The sequence below is a fragment of the Setaria viridis genome, chromosome 3 (genome assembly GCF_005286985.2).
Source record: "Setaria viridis chromosome 3, Setaria_viridis_v4.0, whole genome shotgun sequence".
Classification (NCBI taxonomy): Eukaryota; Viridiplantae; Streptophyta; class Magnoliopsida; order Poales; family Poaceae; genus Setaria; species Setaria viridis.
Window position 1 is genome coordinate 50,211,237 of NC_048265.2, and position 15,029 is coordinate 50,226,265.

At 44.4% G+C, this 15,029-nt stretch overlaps 2 protein-coding genes across 8 annotated transcripts; one reads left to right on the forward strand and one right to left on the reverse strand.

The window, feature by feature from the left end:
- Positions 1-71: 71 nt before the first annotated feature.
- LOC117847846 (microtubule-associated protein 70-1) lies at positions 72-3,390 on the reverse strand. The gene is made up of 11 exons (XM_034729133.2): positions 3,013-3,390; positions 2,796-2,881; positions 2,637-2,702; positions 2,380-2,550; positions 2,109-2,279; positions 1,854-2,009; positions 1,615-1,761; positions 1,425-1,496; positions 850-1,320; positions 573-760; positions 72-489 (listed from the first exon to the last, which is right to left on the reverse strand). The coding sequence occupies exons 1-11, from the start codon at positions 3,170-3,172 to the stop codon at positions 453-455; spliced, it is 1,725 nt and encodes a 574-aa protein (XP_034585024.1). The 5' UTR covers positions 3,173-3,390; the 3' UTR covers positions 72-452.
- A 217-nt stretch (positions 3,391-3,607) lies between these two features.
- On the forward strand, positions 3,608-13,533 carry LOC117847843 (uncharacterized). 7 transcript variants are annotated; one of them, XR_004638726.2, is made up of 15 exons: positions 3,608-3,954; positions 4,345-5,342; positions 5,451-5,632; positions 5,740-5,972; positions 6,048-6,116; positions 6,344-6,416; positions 6,532-6,688; positions 6,779-7,070; positions 7,254-7,368; positions 7,500-7,663; positions 7,865-7,939; positions 8,022-8,418; positions 8,833-8,912; positions 9,387-9,428; positions 12,370-13,533. XR_004638726.2 is itself a non-coding variant. In XM_034729128.2 (12 exons), the coding sequence occupies exons 1-12, from the start codon at positions 3,697-3,699 to the stop codon at positions 8,208-8,210; spliced, it is 2,805 nt and encodes a 934-aa protein (XP_034585019.1). In that variant the 5' UTR covers positions 3,608-3,696; the 3' UTR covers positions 8,211-8,615. The 7 variants fall into 7 exon arrangements, 1 of the variants encoding a protein (XP_034585019.1); XR_004638724.2 differs by having other exon boundaries at positions 8,833-8,892; XR_011897933.1 differs by lacking the exon at positions 12,370-13,533 and adding an exon at positions 11,956-12,351.
- The last annotated feature ends 1,496 nt before the right edge of the window (positions 13,534-15,029 follow it).

Here is a 15,029-nt window from a genome sequence, read left to right on the forward strand (position 1 = left end):
CACGGAATCAAGATCACAACAAGAAACCAACTTGCCCAACATTGATTGATAGAACGAAACAAGGGAAAACGTCAGGCAAATTATAAGCAACTCTTCAGTGCATACGTTTTACATTACAACGGATGGATGGATATCAAAGAAAGCAACTCCTCACCAAACCTATACAACACCAACAAAGATCATTGCATTGCCAATGCCAAAAAAGTAAAAAAAAAAAAGGAACAGCAATAATCACCAGCAAATGCCATGTCATCATCATTAAAATGAAAAGAAGAAGAAGAAGGGGAAAAAAAAACACTAGCCGGAGCACACCCTTCCTTCCACTAGCTTTGCCTTTGTTAGACACAAACACAACCCACGATATGTAGGCAGGATGGCTTCTTCCACAATGCCATCTTCTCCCGGATCAGGAGAGGCTCCTTCCTTGTCACCACTCCTAATCAACCAAGGTGTCACATGTTGCGTGCTGAGCCGCTCCGAGGTAAACTCCTGAGTTAAAATGCACGCAATATTGGTCAACCGAAAAACAATACTAGCCCCTCATTCTTCACCAGCTCTAGATAACAAAGTACCTGCCAGGTGGGAGCTGCGAACTGTTGGCAGAGCCACTTGAACTACCAAACCGTTTCGCTCGGTTATCCTGCTCTTTCTCCAAACGCGTAGCTGCCAACTCCTTCTCCATAGCAGCTAACTCACGCCTCGATTTCTTCGCCTCTGACTCCATGGCTTTTGTCAAAGTATCTACTTTCTTTGCCAACATCTGTACAGCGCATCACTTTATTACAAGGAGGCAACAAAAACAAAGGAACAACTAGACAGATATAAGCATTTTCTCGAAACTTAACTTACCTCAACTGCATCATCCTTGTCTTTCAGGCTTTGATCCTTTTCATGGCACGCCTTCCTTAGGGCAATGACCTCCTTTTGCACAAAATCATATAGAGCACCTGACACCAAGTCCTCCGACTCAGCAGATGCAAACTCATTACACTTCTCATCTGAGTTGCTGGACTCCTTATCTTCACTGGAATCGGTAGATACGTTCATACCGTTCCCGTTTACAAGGCCCTTATAGCGTTCAAGTGATCTACAGCCTCCATCGAAAGATTTGGATGCCCCTTTCGCATGGTTAACTAGAGTTGTTGTGGTAGACACTGATGATCTCATCTGGAATGATGGGCGTTTTGACAGAAAGCCATTGGCCTTGGATAAACCATCAGCACCACCAATAGACTGGCGGCGCGTGGTACTGACATTGGTCCGGGATGTAGACATCCTCAATCCTTCCTCAAGTACCTTAAGTCGTAACTGGAACTTCTCCTGGAAAATTTGATACAGATCACAATGAAGAGACAGACCTGACGGATAGAAATTAAGATGGGAGAACAGGTAGTCATGAGCAACATGAAGGGCAAAAACCATACTTTCAGTTGAGCTTCTGATCTTGCAGCCCTTTCTGCAATAGCAAGTTTGTCCCGGAGTTGCTGCATTTCTCCCTGCAAAAAAGACAATGCTCAACGAATCAACAAAAGTCACAATTGATGAACTTCAACAAATCTATCAAGAGGAACAGACTAACAGCTTGGAACTAGAAGAAAGGAGACCTTCACTTACTTGCAGAATCCTTCGTTGGTCAAGCCACTGTTTAACGGGCATTACTTTATCATTGCCGTCTTTCCACTCATTTGCCACCACTACTGCAACCCTATTTGCTGAAACCTTTGCACGTGCTAGCTCACGATCAAGAGTTTTCATTTCCTCCTGAGAATAGGAAACATTGTAAAACTTGCATTAGTCATGGCACCTTCAGGTATACATATCCTAAAATGCATAATGCATATCAGAGGCATTACATTCATCTCCTGAACTTTCCGCTGATAGTCTCTCACAGCATTTGCAGCTGCGCCACCAGCAAGAACAGCTTCTTCTAGCTCTCTGACAGTCTGAGTGAGCTTTTCAACCTCAGCAACTTTCTGGCGGTGCATTCTATCCAAGATTTTGTTCTCTTCCTGTTAGGTGCCAAAGGCAAAGCGTCGCATACTGTTAGCTTGATGGGCAAGGCAAACTAGTTAATGTTACTGTAAATGGATATTTCCATCAGTGCATACCTGGCATATCTCAATCTGCTTCATCAGTTCTTGGTTTTTGTTTTGCAGATCATCCACCAAGGAAGCTTTTGCCAATGCTATCTGAACCGTCCTTTCTGCTTCAAGTAGAGCTGCTTCCTTAGACTTTGTAAGACGATCTAGTGCCCTGTTATCATCTTGTAGTTTTGCAATCTGCAAAAGAAGATTATTAACATGTTAGCATTTTCACTTCAAGAAGAACTTGATAAACAGCAACGGCAATGAAAGGAAAAAAAAAAGACTGGAGATTTACCTCTTGACGGGCTAGTTTCAGCTCAGCTTCCAGTGGTGCAAGAATGGCCTCAATAGGAGGCATGTCATCATCCTTCTGCGCGGCATGAACCCTTCGTAGTGTAGCCTCTGCTGCAAACTGCGCGGCAAGTGCTGCTTTCTTTTCGTCATTGATCTTCTTTGCTTCGAGGTTCTGCAAGATATGTTGCATACATACTATGAATATCGGTTGTCCGCACAAGGCAGCAGCGAAATGCACACGAGGGGGAAAAGGATTACCTTGGTTTCAAGGAGAGACTCTGTGAGCTTGAGCTTCTCGTCCACCTTTGCCAATTCTTCCGTAAGCTTACATTGACGCAGGAGGCAAAGTCAGAGTTGTTGCAAAACAAGTAGTAGGCTAGTAGCAGTAAGAAGCCCTGCGGGGTGGGGGTTACTGACATCCTGTACGGCCTTCTCTCGCGCACGGTCCGACAGGCGGAGAGCCTTGATCTCCGCCTGCGCGTCGCCCAGCTCCTTCTCCTTGTCTGCACAGCACAGCACAGGGCGGAGGTGAGATCCAATCCAAGGAATTCTGGTCAGGACTACTGGACTAGGTAGGTAGGTAGATGCATGAGATCCAATCCAAGAGGAAGAAGAGGTGGAGGAGATGGCATACACTGCAGCTCGTTCTCGAGGCGGGTGAGCTCGACGCGGACCGGATCGGATCCGTGGAGGAGGTTGATGAGGTCCTCCATCTCGATGGCGGGCTTGAGGCGGGGGCCGGGGCCGGGGCGCGGCTGCTGGTTCTTCTTGCCATCGCCGTACGGATCGGCCATGGCCGGCGCGGCGCAATGCGGTGCCCGGCGCGGCGATCTCCGCCACCTGCCCCCTGCTCCGAGGAGGGGGGTGGGGGAGGGAGTGGCGTGGCGTGGCCTGCTCTGCTCCCCCGCCTGGCCTGGCCTGATCAGATCAGGGACGGGAACGAAACGAAATGATAGGAGCGAGAAAGAAAAGGAACAACCGCTCTGCCTCAGCAGCTGCTGCTCTGCTCTGGGCTCCCCTCCCCTACTTGCTGTTGCTGCGCTTGCCACTGCCAAGGCTGTTGCGACTGTCCCTGGTAAAAAAAAAAAAGCTATTTATTTAAGTATCTATCAATTCAGGAAAAAAAAAGTAAAAATCGGAACCGGAAGGAGAGCGGGACGGGTGGGGCCAGGACGTCAGTTGGACCGACATCATGCCTTTCTTCCCGACCCGGCCCGCAACCGCAAGCAAATTCGCATCGGCATCGCAGTGAGGGGAACGGAGGGAGGCCCTAACCCTAACCCTATCCATCGCCATCGCCATCGCCATCGCCATCGCCATGGCCGCCGGCGGAGAACCCTCCCCGTCGCCGCCCTCACCCGCCAAGCACTCTCGCTCGCCCGACGACGCCGCCCAGCCCGACGCCTCCCCGAAGCGCCGCAAGCGCCACCACCACCGTCGCCACCACCACCACCGACGCCAGCGTCACGACGACTCTCCGCTAGCTGTGGCGCCCGACGACGACGTAGAGGAGGGGGAGATACTCGATGACGCCGCCGCCGCCGATTCCGCAGCCCCACAGGATTCCCTTGTTCCGGTACATCTCTCCCCGCCTTCAAACCCCCACCTCTTTGGTTCGACTTTAACTAATAACTAGCCCTGCAATAGCACTTCGGTACAGTCTAGTGTAGTGTTTCCTAGTCTCCCGCCTTGCTCATCAGCAACATACAGACATACCGTACATACAACAACAACAACATCAAAGTATTTAGGCTAGAGCTGAAACCCAACAGCAAGCTGGTGCTTATTTCCACCTAAGATAAGATATCGAATACCATCTCTCTTGTTATGGCGCAGCAGATAATTGGGAAATTGGAGGCTTGGCAGGTCTAAATTCAATTTTCGCAACATAATTAGTATTTATTCCTTGGGTACCCTTTTGCTGTTACTCCTTGCCTACTTACTGTTTGATGTATGGCAAATGCAGGAGCGCTTGGACAATGGTGCTGATACACATTCAAATGCAGATGCAATGATGCCGCAAGCTTCTGCTCTGCCTACCCTCCCTCCATCCTCAAAAGATGGAAGGAAGTCACTTAGCGGTGCCCCTGAGTCTGAAAGCGGGGGTATCCTATCAAGTGACGCTGATGAAAACAAAGGGTATGAGCAGAGCCAAAGCCTTTCAAAATCTACAAGGGAGAAGGAAAGGAGGCACATAGATGAGCGTCACTCGTTGTCTTATAAAGATTATCATTCCAAAAATCACTCCAGAACATCTCCTTACCCAAGGCATCACAGTGAAGCTCGTTCAAGAGATCACTCGAGGTCTACAGAGAAAAGTGATGGCGCTAATGGTCCTCGTGCAAGTCTTAGGGATGGTTTTGATCATGACAGCAATGATCGGAATGGCAAGTCTGGCAGACATGCTACTAGTAGGCAGGAGAATGAAAGAGAGAGGAGCAGTAGCCGTGTTGTTCATGATAGACCTGGTGACAGGCACGGCAGCCGGGAAAGGTATAGGGATGATAGGATAGATGGAGACAAATTTGATTCACTTGAAGCTACTCGTAGGCTCAGAGAAAGAAGCAGGAGTCGTAGTAGATCAGATCTAAGGGAAAGTGCTCGTGTTCGTGATCAAAGCCGGGAGAGGGAAAGACGGAGTGGTAGTTCAAGGCATAAAGATCATGAGAGGAATAGGGATACAAGTAAAGATCGGCATAGAGAATCTGACAGGGTTGACAGTGTACGTGAAAGGGAGAAATATGATAGGGACAGGGAATGGCATAGGGTTAAGGGAAGTGAAACTCGTAGAACCAGAGAAGCACGGGACAAAGTTAGTGACAGTGACAGGCACAGGGATTCAACACACTCAAAATACAGCACGTCCGATGGTTACAAAGAGAGGGCTAGATCCAGGGAGAAATATAGAGATGCCGACCATAAAAGCCGGAGGTCTGAAGAAATGAAGGAAAATTCTTTAAACAAGTAAGGCAATTTTTACATGGTTAACTGATAGCTAATTGAATAACCTCCTTTCTCCGTGTGTTTTAGTTTTCTGGATATTTACAGTTACTGCTCTCATCTCAATATTAGGGAGGAAGATGAAGAGGAGTACCAAGAGAAAATTGAACAGCAGTTAGCTATGCAGGAAGAAGATGACCCTGAAAAAATTAAGGAGGAAGCAAGGAGGAGGAAAGAAGCCATTATGGCGAAGTACAGGCAGCAGCAATTGCAGAAGCAGCATATGGAATCTAAACCAAGTAGCAATAATGAAGGTAAGTTTGGTTAGATAATGTTGGGTTCACAACATGTCCAACACCTTTGCTGTGCTATGTCCTGACCAATTTAGTTACTGCTGAAAGATATACTGTTGCTTGTACAGAAGTAAAAGCAATGGATGGAGATGAAACTACACATCTGAAAGATGATAATGATAGCGGCTCTACGGGCAATGACGAAGCTGAAAATAAGCATGATTCTTTAGAGGTATTCGTTGGTGAAGCAGACTTCACTGTGGGGAAGTCTCCTGCTCGGAATGATACTTTAGTTAGCACGGGAGCATTCAGTGACGAGATGACAATAGGTGTTTCAGGTCTTGGAGAGGGTTCACCCAAGGTAATTGTTTTCTGCTATCCTGTTTAATAACATATGAAACCATATCATCCTGAAAACCTATACTACATATTCCAGAGTGAGAGATCAGCAGACATGTTCTGTGATGACATTTTTGGAGAATCACCTGCAGGCATTAGAAAATCGGTACGATTCCTATCCCTTCTGCTAATTATAGAAGTTCCATTCCATACTATTCTGATCCATAGGTCATGGGAAGAGATGCAACTTGAGGTACATGCTAATCTTGCATGTATTATTTGCATGCCAAAATAAACTGGTTAAGTTTCATAGACAGAACACTGTTGCCTGTTTGTTTTCTTAATATTAAATAAAAATGCCTTTCACGATCTCAAAATTACTTTATTGGACAGGGCAAGGATGATGGTTTGCATGTTGAGAGAAATGCTCTTCATGACAACTGGGACGATGCAGATGGGTACTACAGTAAGTTGTGCTATCTTCTGGTCATTTCCCGTGCCAGTTTCTTTGTTTTATCTGTGGTCAAGCTTTGCTCCTGTGTTGTTGATTCATTTATTTTCTTGTTTCTGTGACTCTGCAGCTTATCGGTTTGGGGAATTACTGGATGGCCGTTATGAAATCACAGCAGCACATGGGAAGGGTGTGTTCTCAACAGTTGTGCGGGCAAAAGATCTTAAAGCTGGTAAAGATGATCCTGAAGAAGTTGCTATCAAAATTATCCGGAACAATGATACTATGTAAGTTAAGCTCCCAAGAGATATTTTCCAGAAAGATTTCTAGTATTGAAAATAAATTAGGACTATTTAATTCAATGTTGGATTATTCAGGTACAAGGCTGGCAAGCAAGAGGTTTCGATACTGGAAAAACTTGCAAGTGCGGACCGTGAGGACAAACGCCACTGCGTGCGGTTTATTTCTAGTTTCATGTACCGGAACCATCTTTGCTTAGTTTTTGAATCTCTCAATATGAATCTTCGTGAGGTTTTAAAGAAATTTGGTCGTAATATCGGACTTAAACTGACTGCGGTGAGGGCATATTCAAAGCAGCTCTTCATCGCCTTGAAGCACCTGAAGAACTGCAAAGTTTTGCACTGCGATATAAAACCGGACAATATGCTGGTATGCCATCTTGCAACATCATCTTTTTAGCTATTGTATTATCGTCAATTGTCTTTCTTTAATGAGAATTATGCTTGTGAGACATAAAAACTCAATTTTTGTTGCTATGCTGTCATTTCATCTTTACAAGCACATCTTAATTATAAACACCCTTTCTAACTGTGTTGGTTGTTTGCATTTTAGGTGAATGAGGCTAAGAATGTGCTCAAGCTATGTGATTTTGGCAATGCTATGCTTGCTGGCATGAATGAGGTTACGCCTTATCTTGTCAGCCGTTTCTATCGGGCACCTGAGATCAGTGAGTTCTTTTGTTAACTTAACCTTATTTCAGAATGTTCATTAGATACTATTTCTACTTTCTACTCATGCGTTCTGTATACATGTTCTATATCCAAATGTGTTGTACCTAACTCATGTTGTTTATTGCAGTTCTTGGGTTACCATATGACCATCCATTAGACATATGGTCAGTTGGCTGCTGTCTATATGAGCTTTACACTGGGAAAGTCTTGTTCCCAGGTCCATCAAACAATGCCATGCTTCGGCTTCATATGGAATTAAAGGGCCCATTCCCTAAGAAGATGCTGCGAAAGGTTAGTCCTACATGCTTGGATCATTATTAACCTTAAAGGATGAAATGCTCTTTCTTTTGTGATAGTACACCTACAAGCTGCATACACCTTAAAAAAAATCCATAATTATGTTGAATTCTGGAGTGATGATAAATACTTATCTAATTGAGTGCACATATAAACACTACACTAAATGAATGTTTATAACTTTCCATCACGCAGGGTGCCTTTACGATGCAACACTTTGATCAAGATCTTAATTTCCATGCTACTGAGGAGGATCTTGTGACAAAAACGGTGTGTCTATGGAACCATACCCTTTTTGCTATGCTCTTTTTGTATTATTCAAACTCCTTATTTATTATACGTCTGTTTGCAGGCTGTGAGGAGGTTAATTTTGAACATTAAACCAAAGGACATTGGTTCTTTGATTTCAAACTTTCCCGGCGAGGATCCAAAAATGCTATCCAGTTTTAAAGATCTTCTTGATAAAATATTTATCTTAGATCCAGAAAAGAGGATAACCGTATCTCAAGCACTTAGCCATCCTTTTATCACTGGCAAGTGAAATAAGATGCTGATTCCTGTTGACATTGAACTTAGCATCTACCTTGTAAAATAGAATTTGGGTTCCTCTTGTCTAATCATCCACGTTTCTGTCTTGTGTCCTGGGAGCTACGAGACCGAGTACGTGGATGAAGCACGGAACTATGGAAGAGATGGCTACCTGCAGACCTTGCTGCATGCACTTATCATTTGGATATGTTCTGTTGCTTGTAAGACAACTAGCCAGTCAGCATTCCATTTCCTGTATTATACTCTTTCCTATGGATTTACAAGATATACTTGAAAGTCTGCTTCATTTCATCTAACAATTATGCTGACTTGTGGATTGCTGACAAGCAAGGTTATATGTGTAACACTGTTGCTTAATGTGTAAGCAAATCTTTGCACGTGCTTGGAACACTTTTCATTTGTGTGCCAGCATGTACTCTTCTGATGTTTATGATTGCATGCTGGCTATGCTTGGCTTCAAGCTATACTAATCTGGGGGGTGCAGTGCACCAGGTTTTTGTATTGCTTGAAAAGTTGTTTATTTCATGCTAACACAGGCCTTGCGTAATATTAATTTGTTTCTTACATCTACTTGCGTTTGGATTTATAAGATTCTAATTTGTTCTTTCATTCAGGATTCTGCCAGGGCCTCTGCTGTGTGCGCATTTTATATGCGTAAGGGCCAACATAAGAAGGTACCCTGGTTGATATCTGGGTAACGAGATGTGTTTGAACCCATCAATACATTGCTTTCTTTTGTTTTAGGTTGAGAGAATGATATCTATATTTCATTAATGTTGGATTTTGTCATTCATACGTCCTAATCAATTGGTCTTTTCAGTAATATAAATTATCTTAGTCTATACTTAATGTTTTGTCTAGCTATTGCCGAAATTATACATCCTAATTATTTTTTCCTCCTGCATTGAGCACTTTAGAAGCTTATGCCCACCCACAACTTGTAGATAAGTAGGGGATGGCTGGAAAGTAAATGTAGGTGAAGTACGCAAATACAAGCACATGCACCGTTGTGTTTACCTTTTGTTTGCTCCATCAAAGTAGAGTAATTCTTTTATAATTTATTCGTTTTACTAAATTATTAGTTGGAACAACGCATTTCTACTTTTTTCCTACTTACCCTCATATGGAACATCGATTGAGTTTCGGTTTTGCTTTTATGTTATTTGAGGTCCTGGGATGGAGATCGCTGACCCACTACTCACTTGACATGGTAAATCCTTTGAACTCTGGATGTCTTCCTTTTGTTTTATTCTTAAAGAGTTCACCTAATAGTTGGTAGTGTTTTGGTATACCATGGATGGTTCATTTTTTCAGTTTTGGCAGCCTTTATTATTTTGGATGTGTTTCTAATATTTAGAGTGTTTCATTGAGTTATTTCTTTTTTCATTCATTTTATGTTTCATCAAACATTAATCTACTCAATAATTTTCTACGGTGTGTGTGCACCAAAATTATCCACAATAATGGGTTGTGAAATTCAAGTATATACCAATTACTTCACCGTAAAAGCTCTCCTCTATCATGCAATGGAGTTTGAGTTTCATCATTTCTGTAAAAAAAATATAGGAGCTGAAAACCACTCAGACTACTAGTTTTAGAACCAAGTGTCCAGGTTGCGCTGCAGGAAGTGGCTTAGTGCCCTTTGGTGCCTTGCCCATACCACACAGCTCTGTGCTCTGCTTCTGTGGTTTCTTAACCCAGGTTGCTGTCCGAGTTGAGTGGTTTGGTCGCTGAAACTTGTGTATGGCGCATCTGCTACATTCTTTCCCCCTAGGGTGTGTGTGGGGAGGAAAAGAGACTTGAGTTGAAAAAGACAGTTTTAACAGACTTGAGTTGAAAAAGACAGTTTTATTTGCCACATGTTAATCAAGATAAACACTGGTTGCATTAGCTTATTTAGTTATCCGGAGGCTGAAAGTTTACTACATGATTGGTATTCAAGTTTTCTTGAGTTGGATTCTTTATAACTCTTTCCTTGTTAGTCAGAATTGCTGTCCATAAGTGGCCATGTGAATGACAGTAGTTTCTCATGTTGGATCTCTGTAGATACTTGTGTGGGATGTAGTAGTTTCGTAGTTATTTTTTTTATCTGTAGTACTTGCTGGGTAAATTAGGGATGACAATTTTACCCGCGGGCATGGATACCGCGGGTTTCCCGACGGGCAAGGGTATGGGTATGAATTTTCACCCGCGGGTAAAAACCCATACCCTCGCCCGCGGGTAGGACACTGGTATCCAACCTTACCCGCAGGTACCTATCGGGCACCCGAAATACAACTATTATTACCTTGTCATCTCACGTCTTTTATAATGTTTATGTATTTATGTATTATTCTCATGTGATTGTGTTAACTACAAAAACTAATACGTGAGACTGGATTTACTTTGAACTATGAGGACAACAAAAAATATTGCAGTGTTTAGTTCTATTTGCAATGACTTTGTGTGGGTGGTAGATTCGAATTATACTTGTTTTTATGATTAGGATGATATATTATTTGTGCTATCATGACTAGACCCGATAGGTACCCTAAACCTGTCGGGTACCCTGTGGGTACGGGCACGGGTACAAAATCTTACTCGCTAGGTTTCGAGGATATGGGTAAGACTTGGGAGTTTCGGGTATTCTTGCGGGTGGGCATTTACTCTACTCACACGTTATCCAAACCGCTGCCATCCCTAACCGGGTATGAAAGTACCTAAGAAATTGCAGCCCATTGACCTACCCCATGTCCGTGTGCAGGTCACTAGTTTGTTTGTTAGTCTTTGGCCCAACAGGCCATTGCACCATTATTAATTGTTTCCTTTTTTGCCTAGTTATGTCGTTCCTAGTTCAATCCGATATGGCACACTAACTGATTTGTTCAGTCCCTAGTGGCCAAGCCCCATGCAATTGGTTCTTGCATTAGTTCAATCCGATATGGCACACTAACTGATTTCGCTCACCTGCTTTTTACACATAGCCCTTGCGAAGCTGACCAATTCCTATTGCAGCTGTACTTTTGGATGATTGACTTGTACTCCCTCCATCCTGAAATATAAGGCATCCAAGGGTTCAAAATTTGTCCCCAAATATAAGGCGTCCTAGGAGTTTTTGGCAAGTACTCAATCAACTCAATTAAAAGCTTGCCAAATATTTTCCCTGTTAACAGGAAAACTTGCCTTGTATTACCATTAGCTAAGGGTATATGAGACATTTGCCCACCTCTTTAATCTGTCCTAAAAATCCTAGGATGCCTTGTATTTCAGAACGGAGGGAGTACTTGTGTACTATCTCTTTTAGATATTTTTTTTATTTTTTTTCATCAACAGAACTGCTCTAGTAAAGTGGGTACTTGCATGTGGTTGCATATTTTTCATCAAAATTACTTTGCCTTTTCTCCCTATTTTTCCCTTTTTCTTTCCTGTCCCCTACCGGTTGCTGCTATTTTACAGTCTCTTGGGCTGGTAAGATATCGCGTCGCCTCATGCCTTGGTGTCGTGGTGGGCGTGGGTTGCCACACCTCGCCTGCCTTGACGCTCTAAGAACATTGCATGATTGTATGTGCATGTCTTCCGTTTAGAATGTGTTTGGTTAATAATGTAAGACTGCCAAGGCATGCAAAACACTTTTGCCAGCTTGTCTGACTACAAAAGCTTAGTAATATAATATTTATGATGTGTGGTATTGTTGTTGGAAAGTTTTTCGTTACTATATTGTGGATAGAAAGCAAACTTCTGCCTACCATATCACTTAGGGGCACGAAGACACCCAGGGGCTCCGAATTCTACCTTCTGATGTTTCATGAAATATTCAGTAACGGAAAACCACAAGCTGACATATGGTGGAACATACGTTAGGACTATTCTGTAGTAATTGAGCAGAACAGTTGACAAAAAAAACTAAAGATGCGGATGTACTTTCTTTATTCAGTTCACCTCAGGTGGGCATAATCTGATGTGCATCTCCCCCCCCCCCCCCCCCCCCCCCCCCCCCCCCCCCCGCCAAAAAAAGTGATAATAATTTTGTCCGTTTATAAGCTATTATGTTTATAGACTCGAAAAGACCTGTATAACTGCTGTTGTTGTAATTTTCTTGCCGAATAGATATTAGCAGCATGCATATTTGAAATATGTTTAGGTGTTGACGTACTTGGTACTATGCAATGCAGTCCTGCAATGTAATGACAAGGACCGAGCTAACCATGGGTGGAGAACAGCCAGTTTAGGTCCCTTTTAGCAGGTCTTCCTCACCGGCTTTACGTGAAGCTGTGCCGACTCGGGGTGTTTGGTTCCTACCCCTAAAGGACTTTAGTACTGTTCCATCGAATGTTTAGATACTAATTAGGAGTATTAAATATAGACTATTTATAAAATTTATTGCACAGATGGAGGCTAAACGGCGAGACGAATCTATTAAGCCTAATTAGGCTTAATTAGTTCATGATTTGATAATGTGCTGCTATAGTAACCATTTGCTAATGATGGATTAATTAGGTTTAATAGATTTGTCTCGTCGTTTAGTCTCTATCTGTGCAATTAGTTTTATAATTAACTCATATTTAGTCCTTCTAATTAGCCTCCGAATATTTTATGTGACACGGACTAAATTTTAACTTAAGGAACCAAACACTCCGGCTCCATCGCCGGCACGAAGACCCTCAACATAAGTGCACTAACGGCATCTGACAGCTCGTAGAGTTTTAATCGTTATGATTGGTTGATGCATAAGGTTATGGGTTAAATCATGAAAGTGATAACAAAGCACGCTGAACTTAAACCTACGTGCCAATTATGTGGTACCGTGTGAAAATAAAAAGGTTCACAAACTGCTTTGGTTGCTCCATAGCGACTAGGAAGAAAAACTTTTATGTGCTATAGCTCATGGGATACTGAAAATAGCCCAACAAGAGAACCAGAACTAATATGACAGACAATCCGAGCAAGTGGAAAATGTCGCCGGACACCTACTCGTCCAAGGGAACGTCTGAGGTGGAAAACAACCTGACTGGATATCCCCGAGAAAACTAGTGGGACTGCCCGAACAAGTGAAAAACACCACTAGACACATGTTCGGGCAAGGAAAGTATACTGTAGTTCACGGGAGGTAGAAAATAGCTTGGCAAGAGATCTTGGGTTAAAATAAGATGCCGTTTGGTTACAGTCTAAAATGTAACGTAATTTCATTTCAGAGGGTAAGTCTTATCGTTACAAACGTTTGTTTGCAACAGTCTGTAATCCATTAACGACTCTTATCGTTACAAACGTTTGTTTGCAACAGTCTGTAATCCATTAACGTGTAATCAGATCTACACCCCGAGCTACTACGTGCTCGATACAGCTCCTCAACCACCGTAATTAAAAAATGATACAGCGGTGGCGCTGTCACAGATCGTGACTCCAGCGCGGCGGTATCCTCCAAATGCTGCCGTGTGCTTGTGCTTGCGCCTCCGGTCCTTTACCTCCTGGCGACCATGCATGATGAGGAAGGAGACAATGGCGAGTAACTCCGCCAGGAACCCGTACGCCACCCGGCCACCACTGAGGCCCAAGCTATTCGGTTCGGGAAGGCTCCTTCGGCGGCTGTTTTTGTCGGGTGAGAGCAAGGCTCTCGTTTCGATCAGAGAATCAGGATTCTACTGCCTCTGCGGCTATCTGAGATTCAAGCCAGAGCATGGCGGGCGAGCGTTGGTGAAGAGGCGGCCGGCATGGCCGTCGTGTTGCTAATCGGTTTCAGCGAGGATGTGCCTCGCTGCTGCGTATCTGGCTTATGGTTGTGCCGGGATGCGATAGCGTTACATTAGTAAACCAAACAAAGACAGTAATCATGCATCCCACCTCTGATTACAGTGCAATCTGATTCCATTTCCATTTACGTTACCACTTGCCGAATCAAACACTACCTAAGTAGGATCGCAAGAAAAAAAATAAAAAAAAACTACCGGTGATAGAAATGTGCGCATAGTTAAGGAGGATGAAAACAACACGACCCAAAGCCCATAACAAAAGTGAGCTGGATGGCTTGAACCCCATAACAAAAGTGAGAGGGATGGCTTGAACAGGTGAAAAAAGCCAAAGACACTTATTCGGTTAAAGGAAACGTGTGCCATCGCTAGGCCTGCTAATGGGGGTTATACTGGCCCCTAACCTGCCCCAACCCACATCTAATGGGAGAATTCTACTAACCCGCCCCAACCATAAATATATTATTTCTACCCACCCCACCCCGCCTCACGGTGCGGGTTACCCATGCATGCCACAACACCATTGCGTGCATAGATTCGCTACAAACCATTTTTATACAGACCCATCCTTTGTCGGTGTGGGTCCCACATCTAGATAAGGTTCCAATATTATCTTCTTCCTCACCGAGTCACCGTTCCATCCATTGACTCGCCACATCCCGCCCCGCCGCTGCGACCGCCGCCCTTCTCTCCCCTTCCCCTCCCCCTCCCCATCCTCCTTTCTCTAAATGCCCCCCCCCCCCTCCCGCTGGTTGCTCCCACCGCCTGTGCCCGATGACAACCTCGCCGCTGACCACACCATCCACCTCCCGCTCCGCCGCCAACCTCCGCCTTACCGCCCCCCACGACCGTGGCCCCCGCCCCTTCCTTCCTCTTCCTCCTCCCCCTTCCCCCCTTCCCCTCCGACCAGATCTCGCCGTCGTTGCACCTCGCCATTGCCAGCCTCCACCACCACCCCATGGCCAGCGGCAACCTCCAGCAGCAGTTGTCCACCACCGCCCTGCTGGCGGCGCCATCGCCGCCCACACCCCACCTCCTCCGCCAAGCCGGCTGCCGCCCACGGCCATCCCTTTAAGGTGCCGGCCATG